This window comes from Monodelphis domestica, chromosome 8 (assembly GCF_027887165.1).
Source record: "Monodelphis domestica isolate mMonDom1 chromosome 8, mMonDom1.pri, whole genome shotgun sequence".
NCBI lineage: Eukaryota > Metazoa > Chordata > Mammalia > Didelphimorphia > Didelphidae > Monodelphis > Monodelphis domestica.
The window spans coordinates 64346998-64366121 of NC_077234.1; the positions used below are offsets into that span (position 1 = coordinate 64346998).

Here is a 19124-nt window from a genome sequence, read left to right on the forward strand (position 1 = left end):
AGAATGATCAGTTTCTTCCTTGGATTCCTACCATATGAGACCACATGGCACCCCTCCCAATCATACCTCATTGTCCCAATTCTCAAATGACCTATTTTTAGCCTCAGTAGTTACACACAAGTTTTGCCTCAAGCAACATCCTCATTTCTCAAGTCTATGTTTTGATTAGCAAAGAACAACAAAAACAATAATAAAAAAGAAGAAAATTATTGCAATGTGACTGTAGACTAGTCAACTAAGGAAGGGTTGAAAGTACAACACCCAGTAGTTAGTTACTCAATGAATTAATTAACTTAAGGCAACTTCAATCTCTTAAAAAAATATCTGAGCTCACTAAATAGGTCTGATCTAAAAAGGAACCAGACAATGTTCTCAATCAAGTTGGGAACATACTGCAGAAAATATTGGTAGGTTTTCTGTGAGCAAATTGTGAACTTCACTGGGGCCTTAAATATTCCCTTTGTAGTGCTCATCGAAAACATGAGAGCAGTTAGGCAAGTAAGCAAAATCAGGAAGTAAAATTGATTATAATTGGAAAGTAAAACCAATGAGTCAAACCTTGTGGGACAGCTGAATGAGATGCCAAAAACAAAGAAAAAGTTCAAAACCTAAAGAGCTAACTAAAGATAAATAGCTTAATATTTTAATTTTTAAAATTAGTAACTGTGAACTGAACGGAATCCAAATTGTTTAAACTTGAAGTTCCCAGGTCTGAGTAATTTATACATAATTTAGGGAATTGACAAGATTTCATTGCCATAGCAACTGAAAACATTTTATTTTTGGTCATGGGTCTTTAAAAACAAGGTTGAGGACCTAGCACACTTCCACTGTGCGGCCTGCAGCCTGGGGACTGCCCTGTAGCTTCCTGAGGCCAAAGGAGGCTCATCTGCCTATCTCATCCTGAAAAGCCCCCAGTCACCCAACCTCCTCCAAGCAGACAGCAGAGCAGGTACCTCCTTCCAGAAAAACTCCTTCCTCCTCCAGTCTCCCACCCACTCGCCCATCCGGTTCCTATTCGTCCTAGAACAACAGCTCTAGATGCAGGGACACTCCCTCCCAGCCCAAGGATAGGATCTCCCCAAAAGAGCCCATTGCAGAGGACCTCACGCCTCTCCACTACCACCGCTACTACTCCCACCGCCACGTGACTAAGACCTCGTTCTGCTCTCCACCAATCAGAAGCCACCGCCGCCCCGAACCTGGTCTCGGACTCTCCAGTTTCGAAGACGTAGCTTTCCGCTCCCCGCCCTCAGCCCCTCCCCTTTCCTGCCCCGCCCCGTCGGCTCCTCCCATTTCCCCCGACTCCCCCCGCCCCCCCATCCCTCCTCCTCCCTTGGGTCGTCCCCACCCGCTCTGTCCGCCTCGGCCGCCCCTCACCAGCCTCGGGCCACTCTCGCGAGACGAGCGTTCCCTCTTCCCCCCTCCCCTCCACGCTGCGGCCGCTTCCCCCTCCCGTCCCACCCCCTACCCCCCTTCCCCCAATCTCTCTTACTCTCTGGCTCTCCTCCCTCCCTCCCTCCCCCCTCCACCCTCTGGGCCGGATCTTGTCTCGCTGAGGCGGAGGAGGAGAAGGAGGAGGAGGAGGAGGTTCGGCCTGCGCAGTGAGATGTTTGTCCGTCGCCGCCGCCGCCGCCATCGCGGAGGAGCGCGATAGAGGGAGCCCAGCCGCGAGTGACGGGCCCGGGGGGAGGGGGAGCCCCGCGGAGCCGCCGCGCCAGCGCAGCCCCCGAGGGAAGGCCGAGCCGCAGCCGCAGCCGCCGGGGCCGGGGCCCGGGCCGGGGCCGGAGCCGGAGCCAGAGCCGCCTAAACCGGGGCCGGGGCCGGAGCCGGGGCCGCGGGGGTCCGGCCGCCTCCCCCTCCCCCTTTCCCAGCCCGCGGGGTTCGCCGCCTCATCCCGGGAGCCGCCGGCCTCTCCAGCCCGGCCGCCTTCGATGTGACCTGGGCGCCCCAGAGCGCGACCTGAAGCCGCCACCGTCGGAGCAGCACCAGGAGGAGGAGGAGGCGGAGGAGCAGGGGAGGAGGAGGAGAACCATGTCGAACCTGAGCAAAGGGACAGGCAGCCGGAAGGACACCAAGATGCGGATCCGGGCCTTTCCGGTGAGTCTCTCCTCCGCGCCCGGGGCCGAGGGGCCGGGGGCCCGGCCGAGAGACGCACTCGAGGCCCCGGGCTGAACTCCCCCCAACAGGCCGCAGGGCCGGCCGCTCCCCCCTCCCCCACCGCCGCCCCTTGGCCCGCGGGGCTGGAACCTTCCCGGCAACGGGGGAAGCTCGGGGGGCGCCCCGCGGGGGCGGGCAGCGAGGAGGGGGCGCCCCAGGCGGTCCTACTGCTGCTCTCTCCGGTGGAGCCCGTTTCTCAGGGCCCCGGCCAAGCCGGGCGGCGGCGGCCCCGCTGGCGCCCGTGTGTTTGCCTGGGTGCCCCCCGCCTGCAGGCCCCGGGGGCCCGGCCACCTCTCCCCGCCGCTCCCCACCCCTCGGACGGGTGCTCCCGGGGCTTTTTCATTGTAAGCCTCGGCGCGTGTGTGCGTGCGTGCGTGTGTGCCAGTGGGAGTGGGAACTTTGAAGGGGAGAATTCTTCGCTTCTCAGAAAGTCCTAAAGAGGCTGCCCGGCGCCCGGAACGACCAAGGGAACGGTCTCGGCTCCCACGGAAGGAGCTCTGGGGCCGGCCAAGCTGGCCAGGCTCTGTGACAGGTGTCCTTCTTAGGGCCTGCTGAGCCTTGTCCGGCAGGCACCTTGAAGGTATTCGCAGCATCTCTCCTTCCGAAGCACTTGGCAAACTCTGGCCATTTTCAACTTGGCTCTGCTCACCCTCCCCTCATGGGGTCCTAGGAGGGCGGCTGGGGTTGGGGAGGGGGGCGACTTCCTTCACCCTGTCCAGGCCGTCGTGGAAGACCGGGCACTGCCGTGAAAGCTTGACACACTCCTGGGGGAGGGGGGTGTAGTGTAGGCTCGAGGTCACACTTGATTGAAGCAGTGACGAACAAAATGTAATAACAGACTGTACATATTTGCTTATGTGAGGATGATATTAACAGGTATTTGGCCAGGCAGAAATTTTTCTGAACACAAAACTATAGTAACAAGTTTTTATAAACAAAACTCCAGAAGAGTAGGAGTTAAGAATTTTGCCCCTCAAAAGAGTAGGCATATATGCAAAATAACTGAAGGAAAGGGAGAATGTTTTTAAAAATATTTTGAACTTCTTAGGAAATAAGTTTACGTGATATTAATAAGTTATCGGTACCTTTTTAATAATGTTTATAGACAAAGCTAATATAATTTTGTTGGGAGAATGATAACTTGTGACCCCTCTATCTTGAATTTTTCAAATGCAATATATGTAATTTCAAAATTGGTTGGTGGGGAGGGGAAACGAGTTCACCGTTTGGAAAGTTTAGTGGATTAGGTTGCATTTATAATACTTTATAAAGTGTAATTTTGTCATGTGAGCTAGAGAGGGCGAGTATTATCCCCTTTTTACAGATGAGAAAACTGAGGGTTATGTGATTCCCAATGAAAGTGAACTATTTCATTGAGGATAAAAGGAGTTTTGTTGACGTGACAGTTGTTTGAACATGATAGCCTTCGTTAGAATGAACTATTCATAGGATCATGGTTATACAGATGGATTATGCAGATATAAGGAAGCTTAGAGATCTTTTTGTCCAATATTATATTACAAATGAGGAAACTAAGGCCCAGAAAATAAAAAGTTATTTGCCTAAGTTCACAAGGTCCAAATGATAAAGCAGGGATTTTAATTCAGATCTTTGAAATCTTAAATATCTACTCTCCTTTCAACTACTTAATAAGGTGTTGATGAAATCTAGTAGCATCTTTTCCTTAACATTTCTATTTATGAGATCTTGAATTCAGTCAATAGCTGCATTTAAATGCATCTCCAAACTTTTATCAGCCTTTCTTTTAAAAATAGGACTTCTGGATTGTCTTAGGTAATCATTTGCTTTTAAATTTTAATATAAAAATTATTACAAAATGCCAGATTTTTGTAGGAAATGGTTCAGTTTCCCAGCATTCACCTTGTTACTTTGAGTTTTCATATTCAACTTTTTAAATATTTTACTTGTGTTATTCAAATCTGTTACAAAGATATGGCAGCATTCCTATTGATAATTCTATGTTACGGAAAAACTTTAGGTTTATCTTCCTACTTCCTTTTTGCCTTTGTGTACCTTTGACAACACTAAATCTTTAACCTACTCCTTGGTTTTAGTTTCCCTTTTCCCCAATAAATTTCAGCTGTTGTATTAACTGAAGAGGTAATTGGCAAGAACTTAGGTAATTAGCAAGATTTTTACCTTGTTGCTTGAAACAAAAGTTAGAGTAGCATCATGGTTACATACTTAGTAAAGACTCTCCTTTTTATTGTCTGCTCTTTACTAGATCATGGGAATGCAAAGAAAAAAATGAAACAAATTCTTACTCTCAAGGAGTTTACCATCTAGCTAGAGGAGACAACATTTACATTATAAGTATACAAATTGGATGTTTTAATGGACCATGGAGAGGTGTTAAATTTAATTTGGGGATCAGCAAAAGCTTCATGTAGAAATTGGCCCTTAAGCTGAGCCTTGAAGGGGAAGCTAAGGGAGTCTGAGAGTGAGGATTGAAGAGGGATCATGCCCCTGATATGAATGCCTGCCACTGCAAAGGTTTAGAGATAGAAAATGGGGTGCCTTGTGTGATGGAACAGTAAAAAAGGCTGGTTTGGTTGAACTGTAGCATACTTTAAGGAGAGTAATGTAAAATGAGCTGTAAAAGGGCAGATGGAACTAAGTTGTGGAAGGAGAGGGGTTTATATTTTATCCTTCTGGTTATAGGGAGCCCCCAGAGTTCAAGTATATCACAATTATTTTTCAGAAATATTGAATACCCATGCCTAATTACTTGTAATTCAAGATAATGTAAAATACCTAATTTTTTTTCCTTACCAATATCTAGTTCTTAAGTCCCATGTCAATGTGGCACCTGTGGCAACACAATTAAAGATAAATACCTCCATTGTAATGAAGTTCATTGATGGCTTACTCATCTTCTGGTATAAAAAGTTCAAAAGCTCTTGTGTTTTTCTTTTTCCTCTAGTTAGCAGCTTTTACTACCTGAACAGCCTATAGTTGGGAGTCACTGCTCAGAAGTAGTAATTGAACAGAATTTCCTACAGAGAAAATGTGTATGGTCTTATTAAATCTGTCACTTTCAAGTTTGACTGCATTCATTGGGGCTTTAAGGCCTCAGACTTTCACTCCAGATTACTAACTGCCCTACTCCTAGATAATTCAAATGTAAAAAGATTGATAAAAGTTTTTTCCCCCCACAGTTTTTAATTTTTTTTGTGTGACATGTCTGATATTTAGCTACTTAATTACAAATTCAGACTATTTTATGCTAGAATTTTCAAAAGTAATCTGAATGGATTTTCACAACGTCATTAGTAAAGTAAAACCTGGTTCTTTTCTACTAATTAGCATATATAAATGTGCTCTGCACCAAGAGCTGATGTTTCATTATGTCATGGTGGTGACCTAGGATTTTTAAAGGTTGTGCCAATAGAAAGCACAAACTATGACATATCCTGTCAGGCCAGAAAGGCTAATGGGCCTAGAGACTCATTGGTCTTTTCTGAGGATCAACTTAGCTGAGTTTGGAAGCTCATCTCCAGGTTAGTCTCCGGATGATGATGATGATTATTATTTTTTTTTTCCTATAGTAGCTTTTGAAGGCTATATCTACAGAATTATAGAGGAGTTGTAATAATCTTTGTTGGAGGAGGGAACACACAGATTACAGATTCTTGACATATTAAATATGACTTTTTCAGCATTCAGAACATGACTCCAAAAATTACTGTTGCCTCAGCTGGATACTACTTGAATTTTTAAACAGCTATTAAATTGCCAAAAATTGCTTTTCCCTAAGATGAAAAAATAATAAAGCTATTTCCAAATCTATAATTATTTACAGAAATTAAGGTTTTTGAAAATTCTAGTTTGTGAACTCTAATTTGAGTAAGGTGTTTGCTAACTTCATATCTTGTGCAAAGTATTTTGTAAACCTTTTTTTCTTTTTGTTCTTATTAAAAATCCCAGGAGGCCTTTTGTATATAGTTAGTTGTTCTTTCTGTATAGGCATGTAACTATAGTAGTTTGAAGAACCAGAACACTGCTAAAAGTGTTTTTATAGTACTTCCTTTTCCAATTTCTGTTTCCCTCCACTGAACCCTTTTGAGATCCTTGTTAAGCTTTTCCCATATGTAGGATCTGTCTTTGAGACAGTTTGTCTGGTAACTACTTATTGTTTAGTGTCTACCAACCTTTCCTTAGGGGATAGATCCCTGGGATGATATTACCCAGGCTGTTTACATGATGCTTGATGAATAAATGTAACATTGGAGGACAGATAAAAGAATATTTTCTTGTCTTCAAGTTGTCTAGGTTTGGGGCTAGGAAGCCTGCAAGAGGGTGATAATAATTTAGGGTCCTCTTTATGTTAAGGCCAACCATTATATATTTAGGGCCTTTGAATATTATGCTAGGTATTAGTCATTTCCTAGACACGTCCAAATAGAGAAAGTCCTTTGATTTGAGTTCATCTTTTCAGGCTTAAAATTAGTCAATATTGTGCCTATAACTTTATATGAGGGAAGTATATATTCTTCTTTAGAAGCTAAAGCTCTAAAGGCCTAGAAATGGCAAAAGAAATAAACTTCAAGCAGGGGATACAGCGAGGTGACTCAGTGGATAGAGTGCTGGTCCTGGGTTTGAATTTGGTATCAGACATTATCTAGCTATGTGGCACTGTACAAGTCACTTAACCTCCATTGCCTAGCCCTTAGCATTCTTCTGTCTTATGCAGTATTGATTCAAGGGTTTGGGTTTTTTTTTTTAAGTGATGAGTTTGAGATGAGCCTCACCTGCTCACCAACTTTTCAGCTTCTTTGGTTCCCCTCAGATGTAGAGAAACAGTTCAGCTGTCCTTGAAGCAAAATTTCTTTAAAGTAACAACTGTAGCAGTTAGCAATATGGACTGTGAGAGAGAATTAGGTACTTCTAATGCAAGTTAATATATGATGTTTATAAATGGGAATCAACTAGATAAACTTTTTTAAACTAACCATAGCTTTTTTAATCAGCTCTAATTCTTTTAAACTTTGGAATTTTACTTAGACTGTCTTACTCTAGATAAAATTTTAAAATTAGATTTCTATATTGGGTATTATTTAGACCACTCTGGCTTTATTTGTTGACAAAGAAATGAGATATAGAATAGCTATCCATAAAAATGTACATCAATTTTCTTTGGTTGCCATCAAGAAGTACCTGGATAATAGATCATTAGTATCAGTAATTCAACTCAATAGATCTATTTCATGAAAATTGGGTACTTCAGTAACACATTGTACCATAGATTCCATGCTCTATAATAATATACATAAAAGCCTCTTTAGTAAGTAAGACTGTAAGATGCTAGTTCAGATTCTGTAATTTTCCCTACATTAAAATTATTGAAAGTAACATTTTTCTTTCAAAAAAAAAATCTATTTGAACTCTTTGCTACTAAGATAATATTCAAGTCCATTTTATAATTTTGGAAAAATAAAATTTTGTTCAATTTTTCACACCCCCATATTGTATAAGTTATGAGTTAGAAGATTCCTGAAAGAACAACTCATACCACCTGTTCTGAACATCAATCACCTCTATGAAATATATCATATAGAGATCATCCACCTTTTAATTTTTTTTAAGTCTTCTAAATACAACTTTTGAAATTGTATAACTGCCTGTAAAAAATCAGATAAAATTTAAGTGTAAGATGAACTAGTAATCATAATTCACATTTATACAGCCTAAAAATTTACAAAGACTTTATTCACAGCAATTCCATGAAGTAAAAGTAGTGTATTATTCTCATTTTACAGGTGAGGAAACTTTGATGAAACTCAGAAATATTCAGTAACTTGCTAATAGTCATATAACTAGTTTCAGAAATGAGATTGAGACCCAGATCTGCTCACTCCTTAATTCTCTTTCTTAAACCATACTGTCAATATTGTTAATGGATAAGAGACATCTCTTGTACAAAAAGGCAGTTTTAACAGTCAGTTAAAAAATTACCTAATGAAAACTTTAATTATAGACTTAACCACAGTAGTTTTAGAACTTTCTTTGAAATTGTTCTTGGTGCTTATTTACAAAAGCCACATCAAGAAATCGTCTCAATGAAGATTTGACATCTTTTTAACATATTTAAAAGAATACTTTAGATGTTGAAAGTTTTCTCCAAAGAGAAGTTCCAGAAATGGCCTTGCTGCCATCATTTGAATAAGTGTATATTACTTTGGAAATAGTACTTATTTGGATCTTAAAATTCACGAACATTTGTTTTAAAAAAAATCAGTGATATTAATTTCTAGTCTTATATATTATACTGTTTACTAATTGTTTCACCCACTTCCCTACATTATGACTACTTCATGGACAGGGATCATTCTCTCTTCAACTCTAGAACCTTTAAAATTAAGATGTCACCTAATATTGCAACCCAAAGTAATCAGTTACCCAATCTTTTAAAAACCACAATGGTTCTGCTTATGTAGGTAAGTCAGTGGAGAGGTAGTGAATCAGTGAATGTTAGGAAACATTTGAACTCTTAACTTCCATGTAAAATAAAATACATATTAGTTTTGTATCAGTATAGATTCAAAGGCACTAGTTTTAAGGGGTAGTTAACATGGACTTGTGGGAAAGAATTTTAACTTTAATTTTCTTCCTGAGAAGTTTATCTTAGTCATAATTTTGGAGCAGAAAAGGAACCGTAGAAAGGATATACCATTATAAAAACTTAAAAAAATTTTTTTTTTAATTATGAACTTGAGAACAAATACACTCATTTATACATTTAAAAAAGACCCTCACAAATTATATATAAAGATTTGAACTCTTATGTGCAATTTGCTAGTTTTTAAGCATATTTTAAATAAGCTATCACTTTAAACAAATGTAATTCAAAACAAATCAACATATTAGGTTTGTCCAAAAATGTCTGTATCATTCTGCACCTCTAGTTCATCAACTTTCTGCTAAGAAAGAGAGTGTCATGCTTTATCATCAGATTTAAGTCATATCTGTAGTCTTTTCAAGTTGTATTATCATTGTGGTCATTTTATTATTCTGGTTTTGCTCATTTCCCTCTGCAACAATATTCCATTATATTTAGACACCACAACTTGATCAGATATTCCCCAATTGATAGGTAACCACAAAGAATTTCCAATTCTTTGCTATAACAACAAAGCAGTTATAACTATTTATATTTGGTGAAATTTATGTCTATCAAGTGGTCTTGCTAGGTTAAAGGGCAGAGGTAAGCATCTTCAGTATACACCAAATTACTTTCTATGATACTTAGTCTAATACAGTACTCCACATCACCAGTACATTAGTGTGCCAGCCAGTCTTCCTACAACAATTAACCTTGTCATCTTTGAGTGTGAGGTAGAACTTCAGAATTATTTAGTTTGCATCTTTCTTTCTTTCTTTTTTTTTAAATAAACCCTTACCTTCCGTCTTGGAGTCAATACTGTATATTGGCTTCAAGGCATAAGAGTGGTAAGGGCTAGGCAATGGGGGTCAGGTGACTTGCCCAGGGTCACACAGCTAGGAAGTGTCTGAGGCCAGATTTGAACCTAGGACCTCCCATCTCTAGGCCTGGCTCTCAATCCACTGAGCTACCCAGCTGCCCCCTAGTTTGCATCTTTCTTTTTAATAATTTGGAAGTTTTTTCAGAAGATTGTTGGTAGATTCCATTCCTTTTGAAGATTGCCTTTATAGCTTTGGGATATTTGTGGGGAGGATATTCCTTTGGGAAATTGCTTTTATGTATGCATATAATTTTTATATACATATCTTTAATATCAGACTTATTAAAAAAATGAGCTACAAAGATTTTTTTTCATTAGTAACCATTTCTTCCCTGATTCTAATTACACTTTTTTGTATGAAAGCTTTTCAATTTTATATAAATCAAAATTGTCCATTGTATCTTCTCTTTTCCTTATTGAGTTAAAAATCTTAGCCATTATGTTAAAAGGTAATTTTCAAGATAAACATTTACATAGCACTTATTTAAATTTTTCCAATTAATAAGCATTTATTTGTCTTTCTCCCATCCCAAAAGAAAAAAGAAAAACCTTTGTTATAAATATGTGTAGTCAAGCAAAACAAATTACCAAATTGGTCATGTCCAGAAATGTCTCATTCTGCATTTTTAGTCAGGCTCTTCTTTAGTCCCAAGGTTTTGGTAGCATTCTTCATCTATCCCCTGGAATCAGGGTTTTTCAGAGTCCTCCCCTCCCCCAATTCTGTTCACTTCACTGCATTAATTTATATGTTTTCAGGTTTCTTTTCAACAATTTTTAAAGCACAATGCTATTACATTAATTCCCCAAAATTTGTTTAGCTATCTCCCAGAGGAGTACTCCTTTTGTTTCTATAAATATTTTGGTGTACATGGGTACTTTCTTCTAATCTGTGTTTTTCTTGGAGTATAAGAACTTAATATATAGTCTATGGTTCAAAGGGTAAATATATTTTTAGTCACTTTATTTGCATAATTCCAAATTGCTTTCCAAAATGATTGCACTATTTCAGAGTTCCATCAGCAATGTATTAGTGTGCTATCCTTTTCCCTTTTTGTTTCTAGTTCTTTACCACCACAAAGGGGGGGGGGGGGCTGTTATAAATACTTTTATACATATGGGTCTTTTTTCCTCTTGCTTTGATCTAGGTTTTAAACCCTTATTTTCCATCTTTAATATTGTGTATTTGTTAGGGTTAGGCAGTGAGAGTTAAGTGATTTGCCCAGGGTCCTGTAGCTAGGAAGTGTCTTGCATGCAAATTTGAACCCAGGACCTCTGTTTCTAGTTCTGACTCTCTGAGCCACCTAGGAGAACCCTCTTGCTTTGATCTCCTTATGGTATAGGCCTACTAATGGTCAAAGAATTATAAACAGTTTAACTTTTTAAACACAGTTCTAGTCACTTTCCAAAATTGCTGAACTAACATAGCTTTACTAACAATGCCTTATTGATGTGCCTGTTTTCCATAGCTACTCCAACTTATATACTTTTCCTCAATTTTGCTAATCTGATGTGTGTGAGGCAGAACCTCAGAATTATTTTAATTATTACTTATTTGAAGCATTTCTTCATTTGGTCAATGAGGGCTTGAATATTGGCTCCCCATAAAGAAATACAAATTTATAATCTTTAACTATTATTGATTGAAGATCCGTTTCTTCTTATAAATTTGAATAAACTTTTCATCTATCTTGGAAACGAGACCATTAACAGAAAAATTTGCTGTGCATCTCTCCTATGCCCCTAATTAACTGTTCTCCCTTCTAATCTTAGCTGCATTGGTTGTGTTTATAGGACTTAAAAATTTACAAAATCCTTTCCACAGCAACCCTGTGTTGCATTTATTGTTATCTCTATTTTAACATATATAAAAAACTAAGACTCAGTAAATGTAATGTGATTTGTGGATGGTCCGACAACTTGTGTTAAGGCCAAATTTCCAAGCTTGGTCTCCAAGTCTAGGACTCTTTCCACTTTATAGAAATTGTGTAACATCACATTTTTACACTTTTGAAAAAGGAAAAATTCAAGGAACCTACTTAAGAAAATAACTACTTTAAACTAGCATTGCTTGGAATGGTGCTTCAGAATGCAAATTAAAGCATTTTTACCTGTCCAGTTGGGTATATACTAGAATAGGCAACACAATCAATTTCCAGTTACTATGATTGAACTCATAAAAGTTGCATTTTTAAAAATAGCTTATAGTTAATGTTGACTTCCACCTTAGTTGTAACATATTTTACTTTAAATCTATGTTTCTAGGCCTATTATTGGTAAGTATGAGTTAATTTTAGAGTTTTTCTTTCTAAAGACTAGATCTATGATTTTATTGGTTTAGAAACTTGTAAGAAGACTTCCTCAACTAATGAAAACTTGCAATTTAGAGCTTTTCTAGGGTCATTGAGAGAAGGGATGACTTGTCTAGAGTCACACTGCCAGGATAAATCTGAAATGGGATTTGAGTACAGGTTTCTTCAAAGATCAATTTATCCACTATGTCCTGCTGCCTCTTTTCCAGAGATAAGGGAGTAAATTTTTTTTCTACTTTTGTCAAATTTATTGTAAAGAGAAAATAAATATTCTTTATAATGAATAATTCTTGAAGGCAATTGTCAGTAAGCATTTATCCAATGATTTCTGTGTTCTAGGAACTATTCAAGCCATTGGGAATAAGACTACAGAGTGAAATAATCCTAATTGCTAGAAGACAACAAATAAATACAGTATAATAGAGGGAGAAGGCAACCGCAGTTGAGGAGTTGGGGAATTGTAGATTATAAGTAGGGATGTAATTTATAAGAAGATTGGAAATATGTTGGTGACAGGTTGTAAAGAACTTTAAAAACTAATTGGGGGGGGCAGCTGGGTGGTGAGAGGCAGGCCTAGAGATGGGAGGTCCTAGGTTCAAATGTGACCTCAGACACTTCCTAATTGTGTGACCCTGGGCAAGTCACTTAACCCCCCCCATCCCCACCCCCCATTGCTTAGCCCTTATCACTCTTCTGCCAAGGCAGAAGGTAAGGGTTAAAAAAAAAAACAACTAAGGAGGAGGTTATATTTTATCCTGGAGATAATAAGGAGCTCCTAGAGTCTATTGAGTAGAGGAGTTGAAAATCATTTTGGTAGCAGTGTGGGAAATGGATTTGAGGCAAGGAGACCAGCTTGGAGACCTTGCCAATCTAAGATGTGGGCTTTTGAGCTAATAAGACTGAGTAGAGAGAATGGGTTGAGAAGCAATATATAGGTTAGGAGGGTGGGTTTTTTTTTTCTGGGTTATATGTGTATTATTACAAGTGCTATATTTTTAATCAAATTTCTTTCCAGTTATGTCTCAGAAATATATACCCTTGTACATTAAGAATGTTGAAAACATAAAGGACTGAAAAAGTTATTTCTATGATTTTACACATTTTATATTCTCATTGGCAATATATATTAGAGTTGTATGGCAAGATGCCCTGTAGATATGCTAATCTGTTAGACCTTTCTCAGCTGGCAGAGTATTCTCTTGCTTATATGGTATATTCTGAAAATATATCCAAAAGTTCGTGTTGCCACGTAAATAAATGCCAACAAATAAATAATGCTCCTGACTCATTCATTGAAATATATGCATGTCAGTAAGTGCTTTGAGATCAAGAAGTTTCATTAATGGTCTTTTTATCCTTATACCTACCATAAATGCTTAATGAATGCTTATTATAACATTTGGATAATTTTTGAGCAGAGAGGACCAACCAATTGCTCCCTCCCAAAGCTCTTTCAGAGAATTAAATATTTTAAAATTCAATTATTTAATACCAGCTCATCCCCGTTCCCCCCTTCGTTTGTGAGCGAGATAGTGGGGTGTTGGTTTGCTATTTGTCTAATTTTGGAGTTGGTTTTTCATGTTAAAAGACCTTTTAATATCAGAACCAAAGTTTCACAGAAAACAAGTATAATTATCTTTGACTAACATTGATTCTACTTTCACATTTGTATTGAGTGAGTTTTATACTTAATCATAAAGTGAACTTTTCTCTAAAGCATATTCTCTATCACTTTCTTTCTGAGTTTAGCACCTCTATTTTGTGTCTACCCATCCTAAAATCCAGATGAGTGTTGGAAATAAAAATACTTTTTTAAAAAATAGGATCTTTTCACTGGTGTCTAGGTAATAGCAATTTGAGAAAATGTAAATAAATCTCCAGTTGCATGTATGCAAATAAGACTAGCTAGTTACTGTTTCAGAATGTTGGTCTAATAAATATACTTACCTCAATGGAATCTTTGATTATAGTGTTAGACATAGAAAAGTGATTAAAAGAGACCCTAAAATCATAATTATTTTGATGTAACTGTTGGATTGAAATAGCAGATAATAAGCATTGTATTTATTTATAACATCAAAAAACAAGTACATTTCTGAAATAAGAGTATTGCAGACTGTATAATCCTTTTGCTTTTCTGTTATGAGCCTGTAATATGATTGACTTGATAAAAAACTAGTACTTATTGGTGGCACTTTACTTTGATATTAGTCAGATAAAGGTACACATAAGTCAATTTTCTAATTAATGAAACTTGTCTTAAGTGCTTTCTTAAAATTTTTTTAAACTTTTTGCCTTTTTTATGGAAGTCTTTCTAAGGCATATGAACTTCTCTGACTTAAACAGTATTGGCAATTTCTGGCACACACACAAAGCCCCCTGAAGAATGGACAAAAGTGGAGTCCCACTAAACCCACATTCTTTTCCTACTCTCACCTTCCATAAAGGACCCTCCCTTCAATTCTTGCTATCTTGTTATTCTCAGTGGGAGGCTAAATGTCAGGCACTGTTCTAAGAGCTGGGGTGAATATACTTGCAGGAGGGATTGGATGGCTTGCATTGCCAGTTTTAACTCATTGTGTCCAAAAATCTTTTTAGTACTATAGTTCTGCTTCATTATGAGTTAAGTACATTTATGGATTGATATGGGAACATTTATAACATTGTTTTTATCAGAGAATGTTTCAAATTACAAAAGACTTAATACCTATAAATTTGACTCACTCATAAATTAGTGACTGCCTCTGTGATAAACTTAATGAACTTTTTTTCTCTATTTTTTAATTTTTATTTAGTCAATTTCAAACATTATTCCTTGGTTACAAAAATCATATTCTTTCCCTCCTCTCCCCCTGCCCTTCCCATAGCTTATCTGTAATTCCACTGGGTATTACATGTGACCTTGATCAGAATCTATTTCCATGTTGTTGATGTTTGCACTAGGATGTTAATTTAGATTCTACATCCCCAATCATATCCCCTCAGCCCATGTAATCAAGCAGTTATTTTTCTTCCTTGTTTCTACTCCCTCAGTTTTTCCTCTGAATGTGGATATAGTGGTGTTCTTTCTTGTTCAGGATCATTGTATTGCCACTAATGGAGAAGTCCTTAATGAACATTTTATAGATGATTCAGGTAGAAAAATCAGTAACAGTTTTATCGTGCTCTGATATCCTCAGGAACTATTGACACAGACGATGTGACCATATTTCCCTGTTTCTTTATTGATATATTTTCCTCTAAATCAGATTTCTCATTTTTTCTTCTCTTCTTATCCCTCCACCTGTAGTTTAATATAAGTGAAAGATTGCCAGGAAAAATAAGAAAACCAGAATGAGTAAATCCACAGATTTGACTTGAGTGAGGCTCTCTTATCTGTCCTTTAGAGTGAAATACATGACAGTATAGTTTTTTCTAAACTTTGAGGATATGTGATAGTATTCCAGATGGGTATGATGTTATTTGCTAGATTAAAAGGGGGAAAGGAGCAAAGATTTGGTGATATCCAATTGCTATCCCAGAAACCTCTCTACACACTGTATTTCATTCTTTTAACATATTTAAATGCTTACTATGCGTGTGTGATACCCCCCTACTGTTAAGGAACTTGCTGTCTAGTGAGAAACCCCTGGAATATTTGTAATTTTGTCACTAATTAAAACGTTGTCATTTTTTGGAGTTCTTTACCCAACTAATTTGAGATTTAATAGTTGACTTTAAGTATCATTCACAGTTTTTTAAATTTGCTCTAGCTTTTTTTCTGTCAATTTTGAATTGCTTGGAATCTCAAATTTTCACCCTTTTCCCCCACCCACCACCTTCTAAATTTCTTTTTGGTAGCAAATTATTTACTAGGGACTAAAGGCTCCTTTCTTATCCTTTGTCTGCTGTGGACATGAAGAATAAAATTATTTTAATTTACATTTCAGTGTAGTTCACTCAATCTTAGAGTAGTACCATCAGATTGTGCAAGTACTATATATTTATAGTATGAAAAATCAGATGTTTATCTGTCTTGATTATGCTTTTTATGATTAGTTTAAGTAATATTAAAAAGAAAAAAAATCAGAGGCTCCTGAAGTGAAATCTATAATATTGTATGGGCAGTTTCTCAAAATAATTGATTTTGACTTTGGGGCACAAAGTATATCTCTAAGGGAGAGGTCCTTTAGGGAAAGTGAAATGAGTGACAAAGGATGTGTTTAGTGATTTTAACTATATGCATTTAAAATATTAACTTTCTAGTAATTAATTACCATAGTTTGTTCTTGCACAATGGATTTTCTTTGACTTTTTTGAATAAGGATACTATATGAATCTTAACTAAGTCTTGCATAGTTGCAGCATAGTCTATTAGGAAAAAATATTAGTCTTAATAGGTGGTCAGGTTTTGTGTCTTGTAAGGTTCTGCCATTTACTAGGGAGGAAAGGAACAAATATTTCTTAAACACTACTATGTGCCAGACATTGTGCTAAGCACTTTACAAATAGTAGTAGCTATGGGAGCATTGGCAGACCATTTAACATTTCTGTTCCCTCATTTTTTTTAAAGGAGCTAGAAATGCTTGTGGTTAAAGTTTCTTTGAGGAAAACAGCTCACAAACTAAAGAACAATATATAAAATGTTCTAATTGAGTAATTTTTGTTCAAATTATACTACAATCAGAAAACCCAAATCTCTTGTGCAAAATTATCATTTTAATGCAATCTAATGCTCTCACTGTTTGACACTATTTAAAAGGCTTAGGGCACTGTCAATTTTGTGAGCTCTTTTTCTGAGTTAAATATTTATAAGCATTTCTGTAGTTCATGAGAGTTAGGAGTTGACTGATTCAGTTTAATCCCTTAACTTTCATCAGTGTTTTCATTATATTGTATTCTAAAAAACTAGTGATTGAGACCACTATAAAATTGATTATTTGGTGATATAACAGTGCTAGAAGTTTCCATTTGGTACTAGTTGTGTTGTGTTAACCTGGAAAAAGTAGCCATCCAAAAGAATTTGAACTTGAGCATTCAGTTTACTGTGGGTTCAAATTTTATTTCATAGAAACACTTTTAAGTCAGAAAAAAAAGAATCCCTAAAAATCGTGCTTGTCATGAAATTTTGTAAATTTCTTAACCTCTGGGGTGGAAAGAAGAAATGTTTTGATTACTACAAATGAGCTTCTCTATTTTTTTTAACTGACTAATCACTTTAATTTATACTTAAGGTTATTCACTGAGGAAAAATATTGAAAGAATGTGATATTTTAGAAAATTGCATTATTATTATTGTGATCTTAGAATAGTCTTAAGTCGGAGGTGTCCCCCACAGCCAGCACACTCAGCAAGCAATACACCCCAATGCAGCTTGAACCAGATTAAGATTTGATTGGGAAATATTTAACAAAACAAATCAAAATACAGTTAAAAATAGGTAATTGTGTGGTTTTACAGTAGGTCACTGTGCAGGAACAGAAGGATGCTTATATATGACTTAGTAGCCCTTTCAAAATCATTATTATTTCTTTTGACACTGCTGTGTCAAAAATGTGACCTAATGTGATATCTTAAATTTGGATATTTAGGTGAGCTGTTGCCCAGATTTTAATTTGAATAGTTTTTATTTTGAATGGTTATTTGCTAAGAATATAAGTAAGCATTGTAAAAGTCCAGTAAGTTAAGCAAGTTGGGATTCTTCATTTTGGCTTAGTTTTTAATAGAGGTACATCACACCTTTATGAAATCCATTCTATACAAATAAGAATATACATTCAAGAAAAGAAAACTTTTTGAGCTCATATAAGTATAATATAACATGCCTTTTTAAACACATGAGAAAATATTAACATGGAATAAAATTAAGCATCTTTCAGGTGAAAAAATCATTATACTGATAACTCTTGTCTCATAGTTTACTGGTAAATTAAGTATCAGTCTTTTCCCATTAGTTTCCTTTTTTTCTCTGCCTTCCTTAACTCTGCAGGAGTCTGGCCCACACTGGTTTTTATAGTGAAAACAACCCTATAGTCTTTATTGCTATAGTTGTACAATATTTTGCCTGTTTTTTCCATTCTGCAACAATACAAGAGATGTTTTTTTGAGTCCCTGTGTGCAGCATTCTGGAAAGTTACTTTTGATAAGAACCAAATTTAGATAAGAGACAGCTCTACCCTCAATGAGCTTTTTGAAGTATTGTAAATGGAAGAAGCATAACTAAAAACACAGTATATTGTGTAAATATATTAGAGAATTAGAAAATAACACCATGTCTAGTGTGAGGAAGATTAATAAAAATTTCCTTGAGGGGATACCATAGGAACGAGGTTTGAAAGAATGGACAGGAATTCAGCTGATGAAGGAAGGGGAAAACTTTCCAATCTTAGAGAATGGCCTGACAAAAGGCCCTAGAAGGATAGGTGTTGGTGCTAGGGGGGCTAGAAACTTAAAGATTGAAATCATCAGTAATAAGTGGTGAGTTGAGAAACTCACTGGTAGAATAGAAGTCTTTATAAAATTTTTTAGATTTGTTGCTATGGGTCAATATGGGGAGTTTAGAAACTTTGTTGAAAAAAAAATTGGCTATTAGTAAATTGGTTGCATACTGGTTCTATGGGGAAAAATCAATATTATTTACCACTGGTTGCAGTGCCTTGCAAAAATTAGATGCAGCATTCAAAAATGTTATTTGAAATTATATTACATGAGGTTTTGTTTGCTTTATAATATTTCAATTCAATTCTGCACTTAAAATACCAACTGTGTTAGCAAAGGTTACAATAAGACTAATTCCTCTACCCTCGTGAACTTTGTCTGATAGGAGAATATAAGGCAAATAAGTATAAGACAAGTTCAAAAAAAGTGTAAGTATAGTGAACTCTGGGGAATGGGAAAGATCCAACTGGGAAGATAATTGAAAGTGCCATGGAAGAATTATTAGTATTTGAACTTTAAAGCATGGTGGACAGAGACCCAATAAGTGAAGAAAGGGATAACATTTCAAGTGTAGTGAACAGAATGAGAAAAGCAGGAAAACAGGGGAAATGCAGATCACATATTGGAAATGATGAAAGGTCCACTGTGACCAAAGCATAGATTTTATTTTTATTTAAACTCTTAGAATTGGTACTAAGTTTTGGTTCCAAGGCAGAAGAGTGGTAAGGGCATTCAA

The 19124-nt window shown here is 37.1% G+C and overlaps 1 protein-coding gene across 2 annotated transcripts in view; it reads left to right on the forward strand.

Moving 5' to 3' along the window:
- Window positions 1-1487: 1487 nt before the first annotated feature.
- Window positions 1488-19124, forward strand: part of CUL3 (cullin 3) — a 103136-nt gene continuing 85499 nt past the window's right edge. The window contains exon 1 of one of the 2 annotated variants that reach the window (XM_001365391.3): window positions 1488-2100. In XM_001365391.3, coding sequence (XP_001365428.1) covers window positions 2035-2100 — 66 coding nt within the window. In that variant the 5' untranslated portion in view covers window positions 1488-2034. Of the gene's footprint in view, window positions 2101-2716; window positions 2741-19124 lie in introns of those variants that run through there. The other variant, XM_056807380.1, reaches the window with a different exon arrangement.